The sequence below is a fragment of the Nilaparvata lugens genome, chromosome X, assembly GCF_014356525.2.
Source record: "Nilaparvata lugens isolate BPH chromosome X, ASM1435652v1, whole genome shotgun sequence".
Taxonomy (NCBI): domain Eukaryota; kingdom Metazoa; phylum Arthropoda; class Insecta; order Hemiptera; family Delphacidae; genus Nilaparvata; species Nilaparvata lugens.
The window spans coordinates 64,354,544-64,367,382 of record NC_052518.1 but is presented as its reverse complement, the minus strand read 5'-3'; the positions used below and the strand labels follow the sequence as shown (position 1 = coordinate 64,367,382).

The 12,839-nt window shown below is 32.8% G+C and overlaps 1 protein-coding gene across 1 annotated transcript in view; it reads left to right on the top strand.

Moving 5' to 3' along the window:
- Positions 1-12,839, top strand: part of LOC111058895 (glutaryl-CoA dehydrogenase, mitochondrial) — a 50,961-nt gene that overhangs the window by 31,231 nt on the left and 6,891 nt on the right. Inside the window, exons 4-6 of the mRNA XM_039441344.1 lie at positions 9,340-9,469; positions 10,319-10,535; positions 10,782-11,011. Coding sequence (XP_039297278.1) covers positions 9,340-9,469; positions 10,319-10,535; positions 10,782-11,011 — 577 coding nt within the window. The remainder of the gene's footprint in view (positions 1-9,339; positions 9,470-10,318; positions 10,536-10,781; positions 11,012-12,839) is intronic.

Below are 12,839 nucleotides of genomic sequence, written 5' to 3'. Positions count from 1 at the left end.
TGTCACATTATCTTTTAGAGCGGATATCTCGAAAAGTGAAAGAGATATAGAAAAAGTTGTTGGTTCAATATTGTAGGAAATTATGTAAGCTTTAATTTCTTGTAGAGTAGTTATGTCTGTAAAACGCATAATTTTCGTGTTATATGCGAGAAACCGAAAAATAGTACCTTTGAACCACCCCCACCCCCTTAGCACAGGTGGTAGGGGATGGGGACTTTTGATATGTTTATCTCCTCACTACCCTAAACAGAACTGCGGGGTCAAAAATTGTCTTCCAAACTTTTCCCTCTATAACACTTTGTTGACTGGGCTATTAGGAGAATATATCCGGTTCAGAGGAAGATTTTACGTTTCGTCAGCAATTCTCAGGGATTTATTTTATATGAAAACCTTTTGAATAGATGCAAGGTTTTGAATATAAAAGGAATATTTCTGTTTACTTTGATTTTTAAAAAATACTTCAGTAAGAAATATTTAGTTATGAAAGTTAGTCGGTAAGATTTAAGGAATGAGAGGTATGTTCAGTTGTACCATTTACTACGAACAATTAAACCAGACACACCTTAATCTATATTGTACCATAAACTTTCAATTATTAACCAGATAATTGTGCTGAGTTTGTTAATATACGCTTTCTGAAAATAAATTTAAAAATTTGGTTGAATAATTACACTTTAGATGTAGCACAATGAAATTCATGACTATTGAATTGTATTGCTGTAAGACATTCGTTCTACTTTTTTATAATGTAAGCTCAGGTTGACTATACATTATAACACGTTTGAATTTTTTGAGAGCTGAGCCATGTTATTAGTCATGATAATATTAACTGTTAAGTAAATTCTTGTAAAAATAACGTTCACTGATAGACTACCGTATATATATTTATATTTGATATTTGAATTTACATGTTTTTGTATATGGTACCTTGTCAAGCAGCCTCTTTAAGGTTCGCTTAAGGTAGCTCATTTATTCAATAAACGCTTTTTCTATTCTATTGTAACTAGCACTAGTTTTAAACATTCAGGACTACATAAAAGAACCTTTAACTTGTCAGCTGGTATTTCTTAACCTGTTAATCAAATACAAAATTAAACATCTTATAGTATTTATGGATGTGACCAATTTCATCAATGATCGCTTTTTTCTCTAAATTAATATATTTTTTTTCATCCATGAATAGTTTTATAGGACGTCATCTTGTAATAATTCATAATAAATTCGCAAAAGTTTTGGAGAAGTGGGCAGTAATCTTTGCGGATAGCACATTGGAAAAAAATGTTGAACATTTAGCCCTATTACATACATCATCAATAATTAGGAACATTCTAATGAATGTATTTCAACTGTCACTTTCTAGTAGAGAATAGTAGTTTGACACTGTAATCTAACACTGTACTGCAATACGGAATTGTTGAAGAGTCTCACCTTCATCAACTTAATTCCGAGAGATCCAACATCGAAGGCTATTCGACTGATTTTGTCGCACAGCTCTAGTATTTTCGTCTTGGAAGGTTTAGCCTTCCTCTCTGCAAAATTAAAGTTGAAAAAAGTAAAATTGAATTGTGTTTTATTGCTTACATTAATATAAAAATATTACATAACACCAACAATTCGGTACCTTACAATAATAATTCAACTTTCAAATTAGTTTATGCATATGGAAGTAGGCTTCATCCAAGATTATTGATAACTGATGCAAACAAAAATACTATTCACACAAAGAATTATCAGTGTAAAAGTACTGAAAAAATTCATACACAAAAAACAGCATTCAAACTCAGACAGTCCCCATTATTCGATAGATCAAAAAATTATTTTTATCTTCTTTGAATATTTTATTTCAAGTATAAGTTCCACATGGAAAATGAGGAGATCACATATCAGAAACTAATTACTTGAGGCATGAAAATATAGTAAAAGAAAGAAGAGAAACTTTGTTTTCCTTCATTTGTTTTTATTAATTGTTTTATTACTTTTATGCTTTTAAACTTCATTTCTGTTCAATGATGCTACTGTAATGCGGACGTGAACTTGTTAATAAGGTAATTTGCATACAGTATTTTATTTCGTATATTAATAATTATTATGGTGTACGTTTGCTGCACAGTTCAACTAAATTCAATTCTGAATTTTATTTATTATTGTCTTACAACTGTTAGAAGTTTGATATTCGTATTTATTTGTCTACAAAGTTGTCACTAGTATTGTTATTTTATTTTATCTTCACTTTGTACTGTATGCACAATATTGATGTTATGTTGTATTGTATACCATATGTTTTATATATATATATATATATATATATATATATATGTTGTATAGTCTGTATATTTTGTTTCTTTTTTTCGAAATAAAACTTATAATTATTATAACTTATATTATTATTAAATTCAGACAGAGAATTATTTAGATGAAAGATTTTAACAATTGAACTAAGAAACGACCAAGTAATATCACAAGACTAACATCTTATTAGTGTAGACGATAACCATAATCCATTTATAATAATGTTCAATGCTATCAAAGGGTGCAATTGTCTATCATGGAGATGGCAAACCTGGTGGTAGGTTACGTTTGAGCAAGCATTTTCAAGCAAAGGATCGTGATGAAGGATTAGTTGGATAATATATTCTTACAAATTTTGGTGGAGGAAAAATGTTTGTGCATCACGCGACTAAAGTATTTTTTGAATAGGGAAAACCCTCAGCTATACCATCGGACAACTAACGTTCCCCCCAGACAAGACATATTTGTCTTCGTTTGATAGTAGAAAGATCAATATAATAGTGGAATCAATATACAAGCTTAATATGGTGAGAATCTGGTTGAATCTGCAACCTTAGCGACAGATCAGGTAGTCGAGACTATTTCTCGAACTTTTAATAAAACTTGTCTGCGGTCTTCACAAAATTCTAGTAGTGCGTTTTCAACAATTTCTAGAAGATCTCCACTCGACCCACAACATTAAGAAGTTATAAAATAGCTTTATATTAGCCGAGAATAGAATCTCAGAGTAAAACACTAAAATAATATCATTGGATGAGACTTGACTAGCACTTACCTATCCTAGCTTCATGTTCACAAACTCAATGTAAAATATGTATTCGCTGTAAAAACCTGATCAACTATGAATACCTATTCACCATAAAGTCTAGTCCTACTTACTCGACTAGTAGCCCCTCCTCGCAATCGTCATGATAATCGGCTATGTAATCAGCTATGATAGCAAATGCTTATCATTTCATCGTATCATACGAAATATGAGACTTGTATGTTCATAAATTTTTATTTGAAAATGAGAAAATGACGCATTAAAAGTAGGCCTATGCCTGATATTGATTATATTCTTGTTTAATTCGAATGACACATTGGCCATAACATGAGTGAGTGAGTCATGAGTAATTGCATGAGTTACTGATAAGCGAAAAATTATGAAGAAGTGAGCCATATGGGAGAAATCAAAAAATATAAACATTCACTAACTCACATGAGTCAGGCTTCAAGTTTTACAATTACTCACTTCACTCTTAAATTCTTAATATATTCTCTCTCTCTCTCTCTCTCTCTCTCTCTCTCTCTCTCTCTCTCTCTCTCTATCTCTCTCTCTCTCTCTCTATCTCTCTCTGGTAGAACTTAGTGGGAAGGATATTTTGAATATTCTTTCCGAAGAATGAACATTGATAGACTATGTCCAAAGCTCCACCAATTTATGTAGATGCATAACAATATTATCTATAGTTATTCCAAATTGCTTTTTTCATATCATATACAGTTCAATAACTATTTTCTTAGTCTATATTATGTAAATTCATCTAATTTTTGCTGTATTGTAAGCTATTGTAGGCCTATATAAGCGTATAAGCCAATATATATTGTAATCTACATAAATAAATTACTGAATCAATCTCTCTCTCTCTCTCTCTCTCTCTCTCTCTCTCTCTCTAGTATTTATATATTTCTTGTCTCAATATTTTATTACTTTCAAGCAAATGTCATTAAATTATCTTGGTTCAGGGTGAACTGAATAATAAATTATAGTTTCAGCTTGATGTGTAACATTTACGCGTGTGTGAATGAATGGAAGTTTGTACAAATTGGATGTAGGAATAATTCTACATTTGTAACTATTATCTTTTGAAGATTGATTTTCATTTATTGTAACTTGCACAACAATAATTATCAATGTAATCAATGTAATATTCGGCACTGCCAACATAAGAGTCCTTGTGTGTTGGCAGTGAGTTGCGGTTAAATTATTCTGCTTCAATTCAGGTCAAGTAAGAAGCGATATAAAAATTAAAATAAAAAGAGCTAAAGAAAGTATTACAGCAATATACAAAAGTCTCAAAGGCTCAGAAAAAAAAATTAAAAACTTAAGAATAGTACATACTATATGACAAAGTATAATCCAATTAACCACTGTGACGTCTTGAGGCCATCATGAAGTGAATATTTCACACAGGGAATACATAAAAATATACGATAAAAAAATGATGATGATGAGGGAACATTTACAATACCTGGTTCGAGAACGTGAAAATGAAAAAACCATTGCTCAATGTTTTTAGTAACAATGCTTGTTGGATACAATATTATACTTTATACAACTAGTTTGAAGAATATGTTATGCTCAATCCAATAATCTATGCTTTTGCTTAAATTACGTGTCATTTGTTTATCTATAAAATCGTTCGGAATTTTATTTATAATGTAGCTGCAATAATAGGTAAATTGATGCCTGCATATGGTTAGCTTAATGAGTTCTGTGTTGAATCTATTGTTAGGACGTGTATTATGGGGTGTTATGTGTGCAGGAAAATTAGATTTATTCTTATTGATATGGAGTATTATATTTTTCATATAATTCTGTCTTATTGTAGGGACCTTAAATTCAAGAAAAATGTCCCTACTAGGATAGAGTCGAGGTCTTCCTAATGCTGCTCTTATAATATGTTTTTGTAAGATAAATAATTTCTTCAGATGTGTATCATAAGCAGCTCCCCATACTTCATTAATATATTGAAATAATGAGTGAGCGTATGCAAAGTAAATTTTCCGTATAATGTCTATGTTTTTTATTTTATTTATTTTGTAAAAAATGTAAATGAGGTATTTCAACTTTGAGCACAAATAATCTATGTGTTTGTTCCATTTTAAATGTTGATCCAATAATATACCAAGATATTTAATTGTGTGAACCCTTTCTAATGTTTTATGTGCTTCTGTATTATCTGTAGAGTTTTCATTGTTATTATTTGTTGTCCCTATTTTAAGATTTAAATCTGTTGCTGGTTGTCCAGTTATATTGGGTGAAAAGGTGATATACTTAGTTTTGTCAGCGTTTAAAGTCAGGATATGATCTTGAAGCCATTTTCTAATAATTATTAGGTTTCTATTGGCTATATTGAAAGTTTCTACCCAGCTTTTGCCGCTGAAGATCAATACAGTGTCATCTGCAAAAGACAGAGTGGTGCAATCTTGGAGGTTTAGTTTGAGTAGGTCATTCACATATATCAAAAAAAGAACTGGTGAAAGCACAGAACCTTGAGGCAAGCCGAAACCTGACGTATATTTAATATCAGTTTGACCCTGAAGATGTAGGTATTGTTTCCTTTCAGTCAAATATGAAGAAAATAAATCATTTGCTGCACCTCTAATTCCAGCCCTATCTAATTTGTTTAATAATATATTGTGAGGTATCGTATCAAAAGCTTTTGATAGATCCATGAACACTGCAAGAGTTTTTCTATTGCTATTAAAATTGTCAAAAATTATTTTGTTCAAGTGGATGACTGCATCTTTAGTAGACTTATTTTTTTGAAAACCAAATTGCTTTTCATTTATTATATTTTCTTTCTCTAAAAAACTCATAATTCTGTTTTTTATTATTTTTTCTAATATTTTGGAAAGGTTACTTATCAAGCTTATCGGTTTAAAATCTAAAATACCCTCTGATTCTGATAGAAAAATATCAAACATTCATGTCATTTAACCTCATTTCACTTCTAATTCTACGAAAATCAGTGGTTGGATACCCTACTGTACCGTATGTTAGAAAAAATTGAAATTCACATAAACTTGAAACGGTTTCTCGTGCCTGTTCCATAGAAGAGAATGGCCACGGAACCGTAGGCTACATACCGTATTGGTAATATTAATTCAGGCTTCTAAATTTGTTCTCTATAATAATAACAGGATTTAAACGTAAGGTACCGGTACAGTGAACCTTAAATAGAGTGTCATATTATTTAAATGTTTTTATTTGAAATGCGCTTTAACGACACCAAAATTTAAACCTATTCTATGGACGTCAGAGATTTTTCGTAATGTAGTCATGGCAGTTGTCATAATTTGAAAGATTGTATAATGAGTTTTATGCCCTAGAAATGATTGTTAGTCTTCATTAATTTTTGATCATGCAAATAATATAAAAATCTTATAACTTAATAAATCTTAATAACTTTACCTTTAAATAGCCTTCCCATTATCGAATTCAACTTCGAACAAAAGCCTACAAAATGTGAAATAGCTAGGTTAGGAATAGCGAAAATTGAGGAAACAGTTTAAAATACCTACTAGAAATTTCAAACTACTACCGTAACTTGTTGATCGACAGTGCTGTCGAGTGGCTGCAATAAATAAAAATTTCCCTACTCCATCAATAAATTCCCTATACTGCAAATATGAGCATTTTTCTAAAAAAAAATCATCAGTGTAGCCCGGATTTTGTGCGAATAGGGGGAACCAATGATTTATTTATTCAATGGTTTCTTCTCACTATTTTTTTGCCATTGAAATGTCAGTCGTCAAACTCGTCACTCATCTTCAGTGGAGCAGAGATTTCCCACATCTGTTAGCACTGATTTCCACCTAGGCATGCGCAAAATACCACGTGACTCAGCACCCATAACAATGTGTACGTTCTGGGAACACGAAAAAGTGGTAAATTGTTCTAATTCCAGTGGTAAATTGTTCAATCACACAATTGTTCAAGTGACTATAGTGAGGTCCACGTTATAATGGCAGTGGAGAAAAATAGCATAACAACGTTGCCAAACCTCTGTCTTGTCAATGCCTTCTGTAGATGGTAGCTGATACAGGTTTATTGATGTAATATTAACTGTTCATTCTTGTTGAAAATAATCAATTTTATTTTATTAAGCAAGAAATTATGTTTTTCAATAATTTCATAATGAATTTTCATAATTGTGATGAAATATTTTGTTAATTATTAATTCTACATTGTTTAAAGACGATCTGGCAACAGAGCAAAGCAAGAAAAAGATAGCACTATCTGCTTTGTTGAATGATCGACAAGGATAGCAATACCATTGCTTAATTAAACACTGACATTATAATGTGGACCTCACTATAGTGCAAAATGTTCCCAGGGAACGCCATTTCAAAATCGTTGGTTCAAGTTTTTGGCGCACACTTATGAAGTTGATTTACACCAAAATATGTTTTTTTTTAGTAGCTGCGTGAATGAAGAGAGGCTGTTTTACAAACTTACCGTATAGAAAAGTGTGTATTTCTTTCATTCCATCTCTAAAATACATCATTCTCAAACTTTCTAAAAAGAAAAATTTATTTAACGAATGGTTATCAAACATCATTTTGCTGGTTATCTATTCTATGGTTATGCTATGGTAAGCAAACAAGCTATCAGCGCATGCGTAGAGAAGCAAGCAGACTACTACTCAATCGACCAATGAGAGCTCTGAAAGTTTGAACTGTCACAATTTTCCAGGCTTCGACTGTGGGGCAGGAACTTGGAACTGGAACTAGTTTCTGGTACAGAATCTGTCAAAATTCTTCCCATCGGACGCAGATTTTTTTTACCTGGTAAATTGTGAATCGGACAATTTACCACATTCCTTGTTCCCAGAACGTACACAATAGCACACAGCAGACGACAGCACAGCCAGCTAAATATCTCTCACAGCCAGCTAAATATCTCTACAGTGCACTGTACACTACGTCTACTGTACATACATACGTAGAGTAGCAAAATGCTTTCTCTATGCAATATTGCTATGTATAGTAATTCATCAACACTGGTACTCTGGTAGGCTAACTATGATGGTTTGGTTATAAATTGTTGTTATTAATTATTATTGATCAAGTTTACTCCCTAAATATTGATCTAGGACAAGGACGTCCCATAGCTATCCACCAGGGATACGCCGGAAGACACGCTCCCCTACTATATTTAGGAAGACGAATTTGTCCCCCCCCCCAATATTCCATGATTTAAGCACTAAAGTAGAAATCATTAAAAATTGTGAATAAGCCATAGGCATAAACCCATGAAAATGAAAATTAACTAAGCCTATAATGTTGGAGTTTGCTTATTAATTGTTTTGGAACCAAAATTATACTATAGGCTACTATCTTTAATAATAGTTAGCCTGAATAAGTCGCCTATATACTGAACACAAAATAACGTTATTGGAATTTTAATTTTTGAGATGAAATTCCGTAAAATCGCCCCAAAAATGATATTTTTTTTGGATAGGGCCCCCCTTATATGTGAAGACATCCCCACCCTTAGTGACGGTATTACATACCCTCTGATGTCCCCCCAAAAGTTAAGGTGCTTTCCACGTCACTGATCTAGGAAATACCTAACAATGAAGAGAGTACAATTACCGGTACACCTTTTTAAAAAATAGAGGTTTGTTACACAATGAACTTAATTTACTGTGAGGGAGGGCATGAAATAAGATATATAGTTAGGGCTAAGCCACATTAAGTGTTTTTTCAGGCGTTTTTGCACTGGTGACGGACGAGTCAGCAGGGCTGGAAGCTCTCAGATTGGCTGATTATCAGCTGATTGGGTTGGGGTTCGGGAATCAGATGATAATCAGCCAATTATCAGCTTTAATCAATTATCAGTCAGATAATCAGCTTCCTGCCCTGCCGTCTCGTCCGCCGCCAGTGCAAAAACGCCTGAAAAACGCTTCACCTGGCTTGACCCTTATGAACTGTTATTTTAGGTTCTCAGGGGCGGCGGTCATTTTTCCATACTCTAGAGTTATGGTGGACTTGGTCGCTTAATGAGCGATCAACGGTGGTGAATACTAGCCTTATATATTTAAAACTTGTTAAAGCCTATTCATGTAATTCAATAAAACTCACTGTGATTACATTTTTGGTTCGATACCATGTAACATTTTTCTAACACATTATAATAGTATCAATAATTGATTACATTATAAAATAGTTTCTTGGCTATACATAGGCCTAATTAATGATTAATTCGTATAATATAATATTTCTTATTTTTCAATACAATCACAAATTCATGTTTGTTTCCAATATTAATATTGACAGCAAAAGGTGAACTGATCGGCTGCTTTGGCTTAACTGAACCAAATCATGGAAGCGATCCTAGCTCTATGGAGACGAGAGCTGTGTACTCTGCAGAGAAGAGAAGTTACTCATTGACAGGCAGTAAAACATGGTGAGTCTTTACGTTCTTTACAATCTATGCTCTTGAATTTTTTTAAAGTTAGGCCTTTTGCACATATACAGCATTAAATGTAAGTAGACTAATGTAAATAATTTATGTCCGCTTAAATTGATTGTATGTGTTACATTTAGAATGTTTTAGAAGAGAAAATTGTAACAACAATGTTTGAATCTGATTATGTGATTTGTATGATAAAGTAATTTCAATTTAAGAATTTGTCTATATTCTATTTAAATTTTTATTGTATAGCTAAGTTCAAATTGTGATTATCGATGATTCCTAAATCACAAGAGTTTGTTTTTGTTTTGAGCCATAAATTATAATAGTTGATTTTTAACAATTTGTAGTTATAACAAACGATTATTTGTTTCGGAATTAAAAAAAAATATTTGATTGTAAGAGTTTAAATACACAGAGGAACATACTCATCAACATTTGCGGAGTCGGATTATTAATGACAATTAATAATAATAAGATTTGACAATTCCCCAGTCTATTAACTGCGGTGAAGACCTAAAAAGCTGACACTGAATCTCAAATGCCTGATGTCTGGCCTCACATTCCTTAGTCAGTGTCCATGCTTAACATCTAAATATTTTCTGATGAAAAGTGAAAATTGGTGACTTGACCTTAATATATACTGTTCTTAGTTTAAATTTGAGAGAGCAATAGTACATGGTTCGCCTGTTTCTCCCTCCCAATCACGGTTATAATAAGTGCTTGCTGTTTGAATGAATTATAATAATTGATTATTCAGAATAAATAAGGGTGATTACTGATCACACCAATCAGTTCAATTTTCAAGCTTCTTATGTATTTAACATGTATAATTTATTCTAGGATCACAAATGCTCCAATTGCAGACGTGTTCATTATCTGGGCCAAGTGCGATGATGGGGTGGTGAGGGGTTTCATCATGGAACGCGGCTCTGCGAATTTGTCCACTCCGAAAATCGAAGGCAAACTTGCATTGCGCGCTTCAACAACCGGTTCAATATTGATGGACGGAGTTGACGTTCCCGAAGAAAATCTTCTACCCAACATTGCTGGTTTAAAGGCAAGTGGTTATTTTTTTTTCAATATTCATCTAATCAGACAAGCAGATTAGATGTGAGATTGCTAAACGCTATAGTGAGATCCAGTTTAAAGAGGTCAGCATCAATAACATTGTCAACATCTTTCTAACAACATTTTTTTTCTGAATTTGTAACAGATATTACTGATGATTTTTTTAGCTCTGATGATTTTTTTAGCTCTGATGATTTTTTTAGCTCTTATGATTAAAATGGCTGTTGAATGTTAGGGTGCCCTGGGATGCCTGACTGCGGCCCGCATTGGAATAGCATGGGGTGTGATTGGCGCGGCCGAGTTTTGCCTGGCCACGGCACGCCAGTACACTCTCGACAGACCTCAGTTCGGTCGACCTCTGGCTGCCAATCAGCTCATTCAGAAGAAGTTCGCTGACATGCTCACTGAAATATCGCTCGCATTGCAAGGATGCTTGCAAGTGTCTCGTCTCAAGGATAAGAATTTGTGAGTTTATTGTCATCTTAACGCTATGAAATTCAATATTATTGTTCTTGAAAAAAGATAACATTGCATAAGCATCTGTACATTATCATAGATTGTAGAAGGTTCCTCAAATACGCCTGTGAATGAGGACGAAGATTGAATGAGAAACCTGTCAATTCAGGAGAAGAACAGTTTTGGATTAATCCTGTTAATTCTCTGCCTATCATTGAATTCATTTAAATTAAATGATTCATTATTCATAAAATTTACTTGTGTGAGACGAATGAATGAAATAAATGCATTATTCAATTTATTGATTTCATTACGCTATCATGGTATTACTTATTGTGAAATTGGACTGTTGTTTTCCATTTATATAATTTTATTAATTTCATACAAAACAGAATACAATTTTAATCACTTTACTACATCTCATCTATTCATACAATACAATAAACTATTTAAATACTTGATTACTATTGGCGCATTTCAACAATGAATTCCCGGCGCAAATCAGAATTCCCGGTTCTAATTATCAGACAGATCTTCATCAAAACATTATTAATTCACTTGAAAAAATGCAAGACCCAGATCTTAGGTGAAACAAATTTAAATTTGCGGTATGAAACTCGCAACAGGATCAACTATAATTATGATATTCCACAACTTACCACATGGGTCAGAGCAGTCAAATTCATTTTACCTGGCTCACATGTTATATAGAAACTCGCCGAATGAAATAAGAGAGGCGGAGGTGTATAGTCTAGCCGTGTAACGACGGGGTGTGGACCGGTGGCTGTATCACATTGGCTGAAAGGCAGCCGAAGCTCTGCTCCGCTCACATTTAATTCGATAACTATCATTCGATAACTATTCGGCTATTTTAGCCGAACTATCAAAGGATCTATCATATTGATTTTTTTCCTCTATCAATTTATTACATTATAAAATAAATACAGCATTGCAGGACTCAAACTCACAGCCTCCTCCATTCCCTAGGATCTCTTGGCCTGCACAAGAAATAAAATCAATCCTAATTTTAGTTAATATTTTTTATATTTTATTTCTAAATTAGTATTATTTCTTATTCTACTATTATTTGAATTTGTATTTAATCCAATATTATAATTATTTTATTCTGAAGCTTATCTTTTCTATTATAATTATTTTATGTAGTGACTGATTGTGTTGTCTATGGAACTCTCCTCCACACGCAGACGTTTAGTCTTTGTAGAGGAATTCCGTAATATTGAGTTTTTCTTCATGTTTCACTGTAAATACTTGAAGGAATAAAAAATATTTGAATTGAACAATTCATCCAATTATATACATATCATGGGCCAATTCAATTCATGGTGTAGCCGTAGCATACAGATCGGGTTATTCAACAACAATCATTTACTAATTCAACAGTATATTGCTCCAACAATGATACTAGATCATTACAATGGAAAAACAGTCAAATAATATAGCTTACAGTCGAGCACAGATTATCCGGACTAGTTGATGCATGACAGTGTCGCGATAACTGATAATCCGGATAATCGATTTTAACCTAGCTCTTGAGTATAGACGTAGGTAATTAAATTTTTGGATTCTAGCCTACATTACTTATTAGAACTTGTATACTCATTCTTAACTTTATTCACGTTCCATCCAAATATACTCCATGTTGCGTAATTCAATAAGATACAGTAAATCAATTATTATTTTATCTATTAATGTACTGCACCTTGATTGCGGCGGACCAATCAGCCGCTTGAAATACAGAATAGGTTAGGTTTTTAGAAGATTTCAATTTATTTATGTCACCGTTCGGCATGGATCAGGGGTGGTGGGGGCGGCTGGG